This window comes from Mustela nivalis, assembly GCF_964662115.1.
Source record: "Mustela nivalis genome assembly, chromosome: 4".
Taxonomy (NCBI): Eukaryota; Metazoa; Chordata; class Mammalia; order Carnivora; family Mustelidae; genus Mustela; species Mustela nivalis.
This window is the reverse complement of record NC_139023.1, coordinates 47,627,334-47,643,865: the sequence shown is the minus strand read 5'-3', so window position 1 is coordinate 47,643,865 and position 16,532 is coordinate 47,627,334. Positions and strand designations below refer to the sequence as shown.

Here is a 16,532-nt window from a genome sequence, read left to right as displayed (position 1 = left end):
ATTTTGGAGTTGTCCTGAATTAATTAAGCCAGTTTTTAGTGTTGGAGACAAAGTCCAGTTTTCAAGCACGAATGTCACTTTTCTTTTCACAGTCAACATAACCAATGAGTTCAGCATTCCAGTAATGACAAGAGATGAATGTATTACTTTAGAATGAGAAGCTGGCCAACTTCTGACCTGGTTCTTCCTCTTGTGACTGTCATCTCACACCTACACAAGTCTTCAGACTTGCAAAAACTAAAAAGAAAAAACTTGTCCATTTGTTTTTCAAGACTCTATCTTTAAGTGATAAATGAACTGAATTTTACTAAACTATATTAATAAGAATCTCTGATGTAAGACCTTCTTTAAAAAAAAAAAAGGCAAACTCACCTGTCCAAGATCACTCACAATATCTGAATAAACAGGACAAAATGATTAAATGAAATCACCTGGAGTGATTCCACATTAAAGTAAATCCCTTAGGACCACACTAGCCATCTATACTCTCAAAGTGGTGAACCAAAGGCAAAAACACCAATAATTTGGAATAATTCTAGTCAAGATTTTAGACCTATTTTATACCTAAAGGGAAAGCTTACCTTTCTTTCTTTTAATAGCTTCTTATAGCCATTTGATCCAAGTGATAACAAAGTAATAAGGACATCTAAAGAAGGTGAAGCTGAAGCTCTTCCTGAGATAAGATAAACAAATTATATTCAGGAAGGGGGGAAAACCTTTAGAAATTAAGATTTTTTTTTATAGTAGCTTAGGTATAAATGGATTTTTGTTAGTTATTTCTTTACCTGGATACATCTTGCTGATTTCCTGAATGAAGGAATCATTAAAGCCAGCAATTATAGCGCCACCTACTGGAACCATAAAATTTTTGTCCAAGCTCTGAACGAAAGCATCTATTCTGCCAACCCGAGCCCCCTAGAATGAAAGAACATGTAATGTTAAATATTGGCTTCTAGGAAAAAAAACAGCAACTGCTATTAAGAAATAAATACCATTAAATAATTCATGAAAAATCATAAATAGATCAAATATCTTATTTTCTTTGTAACAGTGCCAATAAAACATTTTTAGGCATGAAAAAGTTTTTAAATGTTGCTCCTTTTATGTGAAAGAGCACTTTATTTACAATCTGTTTTTATACAAAAAAAAAAATCATTAAAACCTCACAACAACCTCGGGAGGAAGGCAGAGTTTTAGTAATAGTTTAGATGGGAACTCAGCTTTTCACCTTAAAGTTGGCTAGCAGAGTAGTTTCCTCCCCAAGAATAACAGTCCATCCTGCAACTATTAAGTCATTTTAAACACCCTCTGTGAGTTCAAGACTGGCCACCAGTATCTAATGGACGGCAGCCACCCATGTTGCCCATCAATCAGTTAATACATTTACATCCTTCTCTTTGATGCGGGGACAATCAACCATCTGCATGACCACTTTAAGCAACAAGCTCTGCTCCCACCACCACTCAGATCACAAAAAAGAAAAAAAATTATTTTTAACATCAACTAATGGAATTTTTTTTTGTATACTCTTGGCAATGTTTCTGTATAACTCACGTTTCCTAATGTTATAATCTTAGATGATCTCATTCTACTGCAAATGAACTTCAAGTGAAAATCTAACATCCCAGTGAAAAACTGAATACTTACTTACCAGAAACGTAAAAACTAAGTTCTAGTCCCCATCCAACATAGTCTGTGACCTTCTATCTAATGTGCTTCAATTTTCTCCTCTTAAAAATAGAGATATTATCTAAATTTCAACTAAGATCGTTTTTTTCTTTATCTGTAGTGACAGATTTTCAATCTGTATTCACAATCTACATTCCTATTAATATTACAACCACATTTGACCTTCATCTTCACACTTTCCCTCCACATCCATATCTGAGGGAGAATAGAAGGAGCAGATAGCTGGCCTAATCTGAGAGACCAGATCCAGGCAATAGGGAAAAGCACAAAAGCAGGAAAGGGAAGCAGACTACTTTGGAAGCTACCGCATGATTGTTTAAATCTTAACCTTTCCCTGTTACTCTTCTGATGTCCTCATAAATTAAAATCTAAGAAAATCTCACCATATCACAAGGAAACAGAAAGAAGCATATAATGACCGATGGAATAAATATCCAAACAGCACGCAAAGTAGTAGAACGCAAAAATAAAGAGGGATTCTTAGCGTTGTCTTTTATTAACATTTAAGTACTGTCCAAGGCTTCCTGAGAGAAATGTGAGTCTCAATCAGGAGCAGGAGTTTTAAGTGAACTATCGCTGCCAGACTTTGCTAGAACCCTCCATCACTAAAACACAGAAAGCATAAAGGGCAGCACACTCTGTGGCAAGAAAACAAACAGCCTGACAAATAACAAATGGTTTTATCAAAGAAACAGAGTGAATAAGCCCCAATATATACCTACATATGTTTCAAAAGAAAAATTAAATAAATGTGGAAGTAAAATATGGGCTTTTCATTTTTTTAGATGAAAACATTATTTTGCCAGTTTTACTGAGATATAACTGACACATTCTGTGCATGTTTGAGGTGTACAACATGATGATTTAATATATGCATATATTATGAAGCGACTACCATAGTAAGTTTAGTTAATATACATCAAATATGGCTCAATACGTTAACTGCTTCACAAAAAAGAACAACAACAACAAAAAGCAGCAAGTTGGACCCACTCTCGCTGAAGTCAGAGGATATCAATGAGGAGGGAAAAAAAAAAACACCAGAAGACTGAAAGGGCTTAAATAAAACAGGGAACATATGAGCATGTGCTATGAAGGAAAGGGCTACCATTTATCAGCTCATTTGTTTCCTTGTTTATTCTCAAAAGAAATATCTGGGCACTATCAGCTGCCAAACATTGCTTAAGGTTCTAGGAATCCTGGTAGCAAATAAAATAGATAGCTATTCATATAATAAAAATTTCTGCCAGAATTTACTGGGAACTTACTAAACATCAGGCACTGTTCTAAGCACTCTATATTTTTAACCCATTTAGCCCTCATAATAACCATATGAGGTAGATGCTACTATAATAGCTATTTTACAGATGAGAAAATTAAGGCATAATAAAATTAAAGTGGCCTGTCCAAGGTCAGAAATGTACTTAACACCACAGCTGGGATTCAAATCCAGGCAGTTAAAGCACCTTATTGAAAGTCACACAGGCAATCAAAGGCACAGCAGGGTCTAAAACTGAGGTAACCTGGAGGAAGAGCCCACGTTTATAAAACAAAGTATTATTCCGGTGGCATTTCCATTCTTCCAGTACCCAAGCCAAAGCCCTGGAGTCCCTGAATTCTCATTTCCTCATACCTCACGTCTGATTCATCGGCACACCCTGTAAGATCCACTTTCAAAATACATCTGAACCCAACCAGGTCTTAACCCTTAATGGCCACCACCCTGGCCTGAGCCACCAACACATTTCATGTGGGCTCTGCAACAGCCTTCCACTCCTGCCTTCCTACAGTCTACTCCCCACATAGCAGCCAGAATGAGGGCTGAAAAATGTGAATTACGTCACTCTTCTGCTCAAAACCCTCCCGTGGCTGACAACCAGACCACGGATAAAATCCCCAATCCTTAGGGCACCTCAAATCTCTTACTATCATTGCTGTCCTCATTCACCCAGGTCCAGCCATATTGGCCTCCTTGCTCTTCCTCACATCCTCCGAGCACACTCCTGCCTCACTTACTTGCTGCTGTTACCTTCTGTCTGGACTCTAGAGAGCTGCAGGGCTCACCCCTTCCTATTACTCAGGGCTCTGTTCAAATGTTACTTCCTGGAGAGGACTTCCTAGATCACTCCATTTACTCTGACACCCCCTCCCCAATCCAGAGCATTTATCAAGACCTGTCATACTTATTGTGTACTGTCTCCTGCTTCAGGAGTATAAAGACACTGTGGTATTTACTACTATATCCCCAGTGCCTAACCTGATGCCTGGCACATCAGGGGGATCTGTTGAATGACCTGACAAGTAGGTCTGTGAATAAGTAGTATAACACCTACTTTTTGCAAATTCTTAGTAAGCAAAGCTGCTGCTTCCCACACTTTGGGAGCTTTATAATCCACTCCAACTCTAAAATAATCAATCTTATGTATTTCTGTGACTCTACAACATCCCTCTCCATTAATCTGCCCTACCATCCATATTCCATCAGTCTCCTAAATTAGTTTACTATATAAACAGAAGTACTGGTTCCTCAAAGCCACCTTCCTGAGGATGACACATACATACCAAAATATTTTATATGCTCTTCATTAAACCATTCTGGAACATCATCTTTAAAATAAAAAAAGAAAAAACTGGGGTGCCTGGGTGGCTCAATCAGTTAAGTATCTCCCTTTGGCTCAGGTCATGGTCTCGGAGTACTGGGACAGAGCCCAGCATCATGCTCCTTGCTCAGCGGGGAGACTGTTTCTCCCTCTGCCCCTCACCCTGCTCTCATGCTCCCTCTCCTATAAATAAATAAAATCTTTCAAAAATAAAAATAAAATAAAATGAATAAAGCTGAAACACTTTAGTTATAGCTCTTTCTCCACTGACTGATTACTATAATACTATCTTCTCAAGAATGTATTTGCAATTTCAGCACTCTGTTTTTTAAGAGAAAATATGAGGCTCTGAATTCACACTGAACTAAATGGGCCATTTTGTAGCTACGGGACCTGGGGCCAGTCACTTAATCCTTCAGAGTTTGTTTCTTCATTTGCAGAAAGGAAATAAATAATAAGTACACCTTAAATTGTTAGGATTAAGCTAATAAACTTTACAAGTCTAGCAGAATGCCTGACAAATGGTGGGTATTCAATAAATGGCATTACTAATGGCATATTACTAAGAAGAACTATGGAGATGAATTAAAGCTAACTATAATTTTTTTTTAGAATGTCATCAACAGCAAGTCTCACTCAATAAGACCCAAGTATTTCCTTGGCTTAAAGCAACAGTGCCACCACCTCATTTTGTGAGGGCCAACTTGGGAACATTAAAACATTTAAGTACAGTTTTTTTCCTTTTAAGAAATGCTAATTTTAGAAGTTAATATAGTATCTGCAACAATACAGTAACTATTTAAATATCACTCACCCATCTTAAAGTGTTATTTTCTGATTAAAGTTTCAGTAAAATCACCTCACAAATTAGAAGTGATGACAAAGTACAGCATGCTTTCAAAAGAACTGAGGCTGCTAAAAACTAAAGAGGAAAGGGGAAAAGGGAAATAAAAACAAATCACTGAAACAAAATGTTTTCAAGAATTCCAGTATAGAGGGTGCCTGGGTGGCTCAGTTGGTTAGGTGTCTGCCTTCCGTTCAGGTCATGATCCCAGAGTCCTAGGATTAAGCCCTCCATCGGGCTCCCTGCTCAGCCAGGAGTCTGCCTCTCCCTCTGACACTCCCTCTTCTCATGCTCTCTCTCTCTCTCAAATAAATAAATAAAATCTAAAAAAAAAAAGATTTCCAGTGTAGAAAACTATACAACCTTTCTTGGCTACCATGCACATTAGAAATAATCTTGTCTGGAATTATGACGGAGGGCTGCCTAGGTGGATCAGTGGGTTAATAAGTCTCTGTCTTCAGCTCAGGGTCATGATCTCAGGGTCCTGGGATCGAGCCCCACATTGGGCTCTCTGCTCGGCAGGGAGCCTGCTTCCCCCTCTCTCTCTCTGCCTGCCTCTCTGCCTACTTGTGATCTCTGTCAAATAAATAAATAAAATCTTTAAAAAAATAGAATTATGATGGAAAAGTTCCTTAAAAAGTTGAGGAATAATGGAAAAGGATATGTAAGTAATGATAAATAGTCTTCCTCTGGCATAACATGCCTACCAGCCACTCCACCTGGGGATTTATGTTACATAAACTTATCATTTCCTCATTGGTGAGCTGAATTTGAGTTGGGCTTCTTACCTGTAGCCAGTTGTGCCCTGATACAACCTTTCAGTAAAGAAGTTAAGCAAATAAGCTAATACTATCATATAAACTACATTTATATGAGAAATGATACTAGTATACTCCAAAAATTATTATTATTTTTTTTACTAGCTAGGACCTACTGGGCTAAGGAGAATTCACCACTGCACTGGAGAAGGCCACAGATAATCTGTGAATAAGTCTTCCTCAGGTAACATAAACCACATGTGTGTCAAAATTGAGTATGTCATTAACATCATTATGCACATAGATTATATAACTCATACCATACATGGATAATAGCTATCCACATCTTAATACAAGTAATTAACCACTCTAAGTAAATATAATATTTCATTTATTCATCCAATTTTTCTAGGAATCAGTCACTGAACATCAATTATGTACTACATTCTGTCTTAAGTATTGAAGAAATAACAGTGAACAAAACAAAGTCCTTTCTCTAACAAAATCTTAATTCTAGTTATTACCAATAACTAAACAATAAAAAATAAATAAACATCATATCAAATGGTGATACGTGCTATGGAGAAAAAGAACAAGAGGCCATCAATTTTAAGAAGCACCCAAATTTTCCATACTACTAGGTAAGAAAAAACATTGTCAATTAACACTATAAGACACCACTGATTCTAAGACAACCCAATTTTAGAGACGTTATAATGTGGAAAAATGTGTACTTTAGAATAAATGAGTATGATATAAAATAGGAAAAGGGAGTCAGAAAATGCTGGCAAAAAAAAGGAACCTGAAATTTTAGATAAGGTGTCTGAGAGAGGTAAAAAGCCATGCAGCTCTCTGGAAGAGGAACCCAGTGAGTGGAAGGAACAAGAGCAAAAGCAGGGCAGTGCGCACACACATGGCACAATGAACAGAAAAAATGTGCCTGAAGGCAGCGGGTCAGAGAGGGCAGTAGTAAATGAAACTGGAGAAGGTGCAGAGGCCTGAGTACACAAAGCCTCGCAAGCCATGGCTATGCCTCTAATTCTGAGCAGGACAGGATGCCCAGGAGTATTTTCAAAATAAGAATCTACAACATGGGTGCCGGGGTGGTAAATTCAGTCAAGTATCTGACTCTAGGTTTTGGCTCAGAGCATGATCTCAGCGCTGTGGGATGGAGCCCTGTGTCGGAGAAATCTGCTGGAGATTCTCTCTCCCTCTCGCTCTGCTCCTATCCCGCACATGCATGCTCTCTCTCACTAAAATGAATAAGTAAATCTTTAAAAAAAAAAAAAAAGACTCTATGGGGCACCTGGGTGGCTCAGTCTGTTAAGTATCTGGTTCGGCAGGGGTCCTGATCCCAGGGTCCAGGGAGGGAGGGTTGAGTTGGGCTCCCTGCTCAATGGGGAGTCTGCTTCTCCCTCTCTCTCTGTCCTCCCCCAGCTCATGTTCTTTCTCTCTCTCTTTCCCTCAAAATAAATAAATTTTAAAAATTTTTTAAAAAGAATCTAAAACAGATGACTAGGATCTGGTTGATGCTTAAAATAACAAAATCGTAACTTTTTTTTAAACCTGCCAACTTCATAGTTATACACTCAAATGTTTACAAATGAAGCCATTTCCAACCTAGGATAATAAAGTATAGTGATTCCTTAAATACAGAATAAATCATCAATATAGTTTTAAAAATACAATACCAGTATATTAGAAAAGCAACAATACTGGTAATGAAACAATCTCAGAAAGTTAAAAAAAAATAAGCTACTAAAGTATTTCTATGTCGGTCCTGACCAAAGCTATCAGTCCAATTACCAGCAAAGAAGAGTCACTTTTACCATATGGATATTAGATGCCAATTTCTAATGCTCCATGGAGGTGAAGATGCCACAGTCGATTTTACTATATTAAGTAGTAAGAAAAACAAAGGATAATCTTGTAATATATTAAAATCATTTTTTCCCGACATTACCTTTTTAAACTCTCTTACCTGCTGGATGAGGTGCATACACTTTGAAGACTGCACTCCGTATGCATTGTTGACTATATGTGGGATGCCATAATTAGCACAGATCACAGCCAGTTCTTCTACTCTACAAACATAAATATTCAACAGAAAGACATATTCCTACTGTGCTTTTATAAATTACAGTGTGAAAACTTCTTTAATTCAAGTTATTCTTAATGTACACCAGAAAAAAATGGGAAAACTGAAATTTCTACAGTGGTATTTTAGCATTTTCAGCAGCAGGCACTTTAGGATAAACCTAAAAAAGCTTTTAAACTAATATTACCAATAAATGAGATAACGGGTATTTATAAAAATCTGTATGGATGGTAGCTTTTAAATCACTTTAAGATTTCCCATATAAAAAACAAGAAGCAGATTATAATGACCCCTTCACAAGGTGGTATGTTCATTTTTAAATGCTTTTGGTTGCTTATCATACTAAAGCTAATAGCTGCAAAATAATTAGCATGTCTTGAAATCTTAAGAAATCTTACATTTAACATCTTGTAAAGTAAAAAATACATTTTCAAGTAGACTTTAATGTATTAAAAAATACAGAACATTAAATGTTTCAGTACCAAAATAACATTTTCCAACAACTTGCAAACTAAAGGATCTTTTAAATAGCTGCTCGTTTTAAATTCACTCTTACTTTTTCATTTGACGCTCCTTATATTAAAACAATTTGAGAGTCTAACTCTATGCAAAGTAAGGTAATAAATTTCAATTAGAGTGTAATAAACGATGTTCCCTTGCAAAACCAAATACTACTTATGACTGAGGCCATTTCTAATAGAAATGTCTTCACATGCTATGAAGCTAAAACTAAATCCTACGATTTAATAAAGTTAATTTTTCTAAAAAATGTTCTTTCTACAATACAAAGAATTTGGAAGCAAAGCATTTTTACTCAATAAAAGTTCTTTCCCATAAGGATGTATTTCAAATATATATTATATGGTTTTATTATTTATTTTTGCAAAATACATTTTCTTTTTTAGATGTTTAGATTTCTTTTTTAGATGTTTATTAATATGTTCTTAAAGTAAAGATAGGAATGACATTATTCTGTTCTTCTGTCAGAGGTTTTCAGTTTACTATTTCCTTAAGGTATTATGAATTAAAAAGTCATTTTATCATTCATTTTCATAAACCTCACAAACTGACAGAGGAACCTTTCTATTACTCAAAGTAATCAAATGTTGTTTTTTAAAAACAGAACTTTCCTGGGTACAAACAAGTATTTTCTTCATAAAAGTCACTTTTGTATGTTTGTGTTCTAATAAAAGCATTCCTTAATAATAAAGCTCCTTGAAAGTATGATACTATAACATGAAGTACTATTTTAAGAAGGAAAAAAAAATCACTTGTGAATTATTTTAAATATACAGAATTGATCAAATCTGCAAGTATTTAGGGGGTGCATAAAGGTATTTAATGAAAGGCAAGGAGACAAAAAATATTCTCCATGTGGATCAAACTGTATTGTAACTTAGTGGCCAATTTAAGATGTCTGTCAGATAGAAGAAATGATATGCCTCTTTTTTACATTTCCTTTGACTGATCTGGTCCCACAATATTCAGTCCAATTAACTGATAAAGATAATATATACATATACCTATTCAAATTAAGACTATAAAGAAATAAGCTTAATGTAAAGAAATCAAAATATATTTTAAATTTAATAAAATCAGAAATTCAAACATATTAATAACTGTGCATCACTATTTCCCTAAAGTTTACTCTTGTCAGAAAAATTCATTAGATAACAGAACTAAAAAGTGGCATTTAAGAATCTGTTGATAAAAAACTAAAAGACCCAATGAAAACCTAAAGGACAATATTTGCAAATGATTTACCTATCAGGCACCCTTGGAGCAAAACAGGATGTAGTGGAATGAACACACAGAATGGAATCAGGCCCAAGTTCCTGGACTTTAGACTCCACTGCTTTCAGGTCTGTGCGCAGCTCGTCACCTTCTAAAACATTCTCTATCACCACAGGCTCAAAACCTAACCAAGCCAATCAGAAATCAAAAATGTTAGATAAACTAAAATAAGGGAAGATCCTGGAACTCTAGGAAGCAGTGCTATTCCACATAAGAACTCTAAATCCGGTCAGTGAACCCTCCCTGAATAATAGAGACATGGCTTGATATTGGTAGGTCTCAAAAGCAGGCCAAAATAATGTGAAGGACTAGTAGACCACAAATAGAACCACAAATTTACTTAACACTTAGATAGGACTACAAAGACTAATTCTGGGAAGGAAAACAAATGTCAAGTAAATACCTATAAAAGTGATAACACAGTCATTAATGACAAAAAGGATCATTTGGCACAATTCAACTTCAGACCCCAGAAAAGTAAATCTACTCATTCTCTGGCAACATTTCACTTTTTTAAAAAAAATATTTTATTTATTTATTTAATTGACAGAGAGAGAGAGACAGCAAGAGAGAAGGAACAGAGCAGGGAGAGTGGGAGAGGGAGAAGCAGGCTTCCCACAGAGCAGGGAGCCAGCCCAGTGTAGGGCTCAATCCCAGGACCCTGACACCATGACCTGAGCGGAAGGCAGACACCTAACTGATTAAGCCACCCAGGCACCCCTGGCAACATTTCATTTTTAAATTCACTTTATTTCAGAGATGGACAAGAATAACCATATAATTCAAGTACTAAAACAAATCACAATCACCAACTTAATATCTTACTCCTAAAGAAAAAATAATGAACTTTAGTAGTTTACCGACATTGACCCATCCCACAGTTTCACAAGGGCCTTCTACAATTTAAATATAAAAACTATTTCTCAATTTTCATTTGAATTAGTACACTTAACTAGCATATGATCAAAGATCACCCCAAATAATAACTGTGTAATCTTGTATGGTGAACATTTAGGTATCCATAAAATTCAAGAGTTGTATGTGCAATATATACACCAAACACTGCACAGAGCACTTAGATAACGAAATATTTTGTAATGCTACTAAGTACTTAGAGTATAAGTAAAATCTAAGTGGTCAGAGTCTTACAAACTGGATAGAAAATAAACATCAAGCTATTATGTAGTCACATCTTCACATCAAGTTATTATGTAGTCACATCTTCAGTATTCCTAAATAGCAAATCTACAGCAGGCTGGACTTACATACTTAGGGGCTCTAAGAGACTTAGAAACCATTTACCTCAACTCACTCATTTCAAAGATAAGGGAGCCAAAGTTCAGGAAAATGTAGTGGCTTCCCCAAGGTCATACAGCAAATTAAAGCACAGTTATAAGCAAGTAGTTTTCTTCTGTGCTTAATAATCCATATCAAGTTGTCTGCATTCTATCTACAGAAATATAAAAACATGGCCACTATTAAAATCATCAATTCAATTATACTGGCTCAGAGATGTCCAGGTTTTATTTCTATACCTTCACAGCTTTCAAAACAAAAAAAAAAAAAAAAAACTTAAATAAGTAGTGCTTCGTAATGACAGCTTATTTTCTATTATTTTTCAAATTCTCTTGACCCAATCCTATTTTTGCCTTCAAACATTTAAAATGCAAGTTTTTTTGGAGGATACAATTATCTGGCTTCCTAAGAATATAGGCTATCCTAAGAAAGGATAAACTGTACATTGTAATACAAATCCCAATATCTTTTGGAAAAGTTTCCCATTTTTCAATATGCCAACCTTTCCCATAGCTTTGGTAATTAGTTCTTTGGTTAACAGGATATAAGTAAACAGACTTGACAACTTTATACTACTTAACATAAATCATTGTATCTTTTTATCAATTTCTGCTATAAGTCCTTACTATGAATCCCTTTAAATGGATTTCTTTAGGATTATTTATGCAGTTTAATTATAGGCTAATATAGTTTACTTCCTACAACAGACTGAAGCTATTCAAAATTAACCTTAAGTTCCCAAATTCACCTTGACTTAAGCAAGCTAAATACTAAAATACCAACGTAAAGTTTTTGTCTCACCTATATGTAATGATGCCTGGATCCTTACACTTGGGTTTATGATAATAATTTATATGTATCCCATTTATGTATCTACACCCACCATTCCTGAAGCCCCTTAGTACCTTTATGCTCCAGGGATTACTGCTGGGTATTTCATATGTCATCCTGCTCAATGCTCAAAACAATGTTGTGAGACAGATAATCATATTCCCATTTCAATGAATAGGGATATATGATACAGCCACTCCACTTTGGAGTATAGACCCTACAGAATTCAAAGCAGGGACTCAAACAGGTATTCTTGCACCCATGTTTACTCAGCATTATTCACAAGAGCCAAAAGGTGAAAGCAATCCAGGTATTAATGAATGAATGAATGAACAAAATGTAAGATATAAATATATACAGAGGAGTATTACTCTTAGAAAAGGAAAGAAATTCTGATACATACTACAACATAGATGAACTTTTAAAGATATTGTGCTATATGAAATAAACCCAGTCTCAAAAGGACAAATACACTATATTCCACTTATATGAAGGACCCAGAGTAGTCAAATTCATGGAAACACAAAGTAGAACGGTGATTTCTAGGAACTGGGGGTAGCAGGGAAGGAGGAGTTATTGTTTAATGGGTAGAGATCCAATTTAAGAGGATGGAAAAGTTCTCGAGATGGTGTTACATAATGATTGCACAACACTGTGAATATATTTAATGTCATAGAATCTTAACCTTAAAAATGATTAAAATTGGGGCACCTGGGTAGCTCAGTTGGTTAAGCATCTGCCTTAGGCTCAGGTCATGATCTCAAGGTCCTGGGATGGAGATGCCACTGGGCTCCCTGCTAAGCAGGGAATCTGCTTCTCCCTCTCCCTCTGCCTCTACTCACCCCCGCTCATGCTTGCACTCGTTCTCTCTCCCAAATGAATGAAATATTTTTAAAAATAAATAATCAAATTAGGGGCGCCTGGGTGGATCAGCGGGTTAAAGCCTCTGCCTTTGGCTCAGGTCATGATCTCAGGGTCCTGGGATCGAGTCCCACATCGCGCTCTCTGTGCAGCAGGGAGCCTGCTTCCTCCTCTCTCTGTCTGCCTCTCTGCCTACTTGTGATCTGTCTGTCAAATAAATAAATAAATAAAAATCTTAAAAAAAAAAAATCAAATTAAAATGATTAAAACAGTAAATCTTATTATGTATATTTTATTACAATAAAAAGGAAGAATAAGAACACATTTAGTTTCTTTTTCATTCAATCGCCTCTAAAAGGGTGAATTTTCTACATTATATATGTCACTTTTCTTCTTTTACCTGCAGTGATCATGGATTTAAAGCAGGACTTCTGGTCTATTCTTGGCCATATAATATACTTCGCCTTTGGTCTTTTATGTCGTAATGTTAAGAAACACAAGGTTAGACTCATACCAGTTGCCATGGGAACTACAAAGCAGTTGGTCACTGCAGGGACACCTACAAATAAGAAGTAAAGGAGAAATTAGTGATTTCACTAAAAAAACCAGCATCCTTCTTGAAGAAATGATATAATTCTTCAATCAAATAATAAGAGTTATAGACAGTGCTTCCTCTGTACTTGACCTCAGGAAGCTCACTGCCAAATTCATCCTCCAGGTTTATGGCTCTGATTTTCTATTTTTTCCTAAAGGATTTTTAAAAATATGTATGTCTTTATGTCTTTTCAAGAGCCCTTCAGGACCTGTTTGGAAAGAGGTATTAACAAAAGATATTAAGCAAAGGTGGGTGTGGCTGGTCAGCCAAAATATTATGATTAATATAGTACATACCAGCCAACTTTAAGATGTCCAGGACCAAAGAATTGGTAATTTTGTTCAAAAGGCTAGAACCTGCAGCTTTTGGTTGCACAGCAGAAATATCACCCGATCGTCCAATTCCATGAATGAACCTAAGCAAAAAATGGGCCAACAACTGGACAAAAATATTCAGTGTTCTAAGTAATTCACTGTATAAGTATACAGATACAATAATAAAAAAAAAAAACACTAGAGGCAACACTTGACTATTGCAGATATATTTCATAAACTATTAAAAATATGAAAATATCCTAGTTAAACTGAAATCAATTATATTGCAGTAGCTAGTCTCCAAAGATGGCCACCATCAATTCCTTTTCTCCCTACGCAAACACACTACTGTCAACACCAAGAAATGGAATCAAATTCCTCTCCACTTGAATCAGAATTGGCCTTAGTGACTTGGTTGGCCAGGAAGCATCTAGCGGAAGTGATGCTCTGGAATTTCTGACCTAGGTCAAAGAAGACCTAAAGCTTCACCTGGCCTCTAGAAGGGCCTGCTCTTGCAGGAGCTCCCTCCTATAACCCAGATGCCATGCTGGGAGAGGCCCATGCCAGGTGTGAAGGCCTTCTGAGCTCCCAGCCATCTAGTCATCCAGTCAACCTAGATCAATTGCCCCAGTTGACCTAATAGCTAAACTCTCAGCCAACTTCTGACTACAACTGGATGAGAGACTGGAAGCAATAATCATACTGCTGGTGCCCAGTTAACTTACTACAGAACTGTGAAAGACAATAATAAATTACTGTTTTAAGCCACTAAGTTTTCAGGTGGTTTGTTAGCAGCAATAGAAAACCAGAATGTATGTGACATTAGATTCTCTTCTTTCTTTCATTTCCTTAACCAGAGCAGTGGACTAAGTTCCAATGGGGATGAGCTGTTATTTCAAATATAGACTTAATTTAAAAAATACTACAGGTGACCATGGGAGGGGGGATTAAGGGTGCCTGACAGTCAAAAATCTATGTATAACTTTTATTCCCCCAAAACTTAATTATTAATAGCCCACTATTGACTGGAAGCCTTACCAGTAACATAAACAGTCAATTAGCACATATTTTGTACGTTATATGTATTGTATAGTGTTTTGTTACAATAAAACAAGTTAAAGAAAATGTTATTGAGATCATAAGGAAGAGCAAATACATTTACAATACTGTCCTGCATTCATTGAAAAAAATCCACATGAACTGCACAGTTCAAACCCATATTACTCAAGGGTCAACTGTATACACTCCTTGAAAAATCAGTGTGCAAATCCACTCATTTTAAATTAGATGAAATTATACACATGAAAGATACATCTGAGTATTTTTCAAAATCAAAAATCTGTTTGTACAACCTATAGTAATATCAGAAATCCATCACACTGGGATTATCACAGAACACTGGTGTCATACTTCATCACTACTGAAACATAACGTACAAAGCTGTTTATAGCAGCAATGGCCACGGTCGCCAAACTGTGGAAAGAACCAAGATGCCCTTCAACGGACGAATGGATAAGGAAGATGTGCTCCAAATACACTATGGAGTATTATGTCTCTATCAGAAAGGATGAATACCCAACTTTTGTAGGACTGGAAGAGATTATGCTGAGTGAAATAAGTCAAGCAGAGAGAGCCAATTATCATATGGTTTCACTTATTTGTGGAGCATAACAAATAGCATGGAGGACAAGGGGAGATGGAGAGGAGAAGGGAGTTGAGGGAAATTGGAAGGGGAGGTGAACCATGAGAGACTATGGACTCTGAAAAACAATCTGAGAGATTTGAAGGGGGGAGGAGGTCGGGGTACCAGGTGGTGGGTATTAGAGAGGGCACGGATTGCATGGAGCACTGGGTGTGGTAAAAAAACAATGAATACTGTTAGGCTGAAAAGAAATAAAAGCAAACAAACAAACAAAAAACAACAAAGCATTTTTAACAAGTATTATAAATCATGTTATCAGCCCATTTTAACCACGAATTTTTCAGCCAAGTTACAGATCATTATCATTAGTTCTGACTGCAATGGTTTTGATTGAAATAAAATTCTACTATGCTCAGAAAAATTTCATCACTGAAAATTTCAAGACAGGAGTTTTTAAAAGTTTACCTATATTTCACAGAAAAGTGGAAGAACAGAGAAATGATCATATTTGGAAACACTACCAATTAAATGGTTAGCAGAATTGACAAAAAGCTTTCTAAAATATTGCAAAAGGAAAGTGACTTAATAATCTAAAGTTTTAGCATACCATTCCTACATCTACTGCAACAAAGCAAGCTATTTATAAACTAGGATTCGGTTTAGATACTGATAAACATTTTAAAGTTCCACCTACATATCATTCTCTAAAGAACCGTGCAATACCAGAAAAGAAATATGGCAAACCATCAACAACCTTAACATAGTTTAAACTCTTAAAACCAAATAGATTTATTATGTTAAATGCATGGGCAGTACTCTTAAACACCCAGAACGTGACAGGATAACTAGAACCTTCTCCCAACTGTCTCGAAAAGCAACTACTCACACAAACTGCTTCCATCTCCCTGTTGCATCTGGTTTGTATGTCCATTTGAATAGGGAAGAAGGAGGTCACCAACAGATGTTTTATAATTTAACATTAGTATTAACACCATTGTTTTTAACAAAAAAAAAGAAAAAAGAAAGGTTTTCTACTTTAAAAATATACCTGTAATGACGCCGAGCAACTAAGGCAGATGCCACTCTCCCTTCCCTTTCTCCCACACCACAATTGCCCAGGAAATTGTTGCTATCCATGATGGCAAGTTCATGTAAAAAAAGTTCAAGTGTACTTTCATCCCAACCATCCTCTGGACACTTGCCCTGGAAA

The 16,532-nt window shown here is 36.1% G+C and overlaps 1 protein-coding gene across 2 annotated transcripts in view; it reads right to left on the bottom strand.

Moving 5' to 3' along the window:
• The window catches only part of SEPSECS (Sep (O-phosphoserine) tRNA:Sec (selenocysteine) tRNA synthase), a 34,462-nt gene that overhangs the window by 16,926 nt on the left and 1,004 nt on the right, over positions 1-16,532 (bottom strand). For both annotated transcript variants that reach the window (XM_082728042.1, XM_082728043.1), the window contains exons 2-8: positions 16,371-16,525; positions 13,663-13,781; positions 13,172-13,330; positions 9,754-9,907; positions 7,873-7,975; positions 786-915; positions 582-673 (exon numbers count right to left, since the gene is read on the bottom strand). In XM_082728042.1, coding sequence (XP_082584168.1) covers positions 582-673; positions 786-915; positions 7,873-7,975; positions 9,754-9,907; positions 13,172-13,330; positions 13,663-13,781; positions 16,371-16,525 — 912 coding nt within the window. The remainder of the gene's footprint in view (positions 1-581; positions 674-785; positions 916-7,872; positions 7,976-9,753; positions 9,908-13,171; positions 13,331-13,662; positions 13,782-16,370; positions 16,526-16,532) is intronic.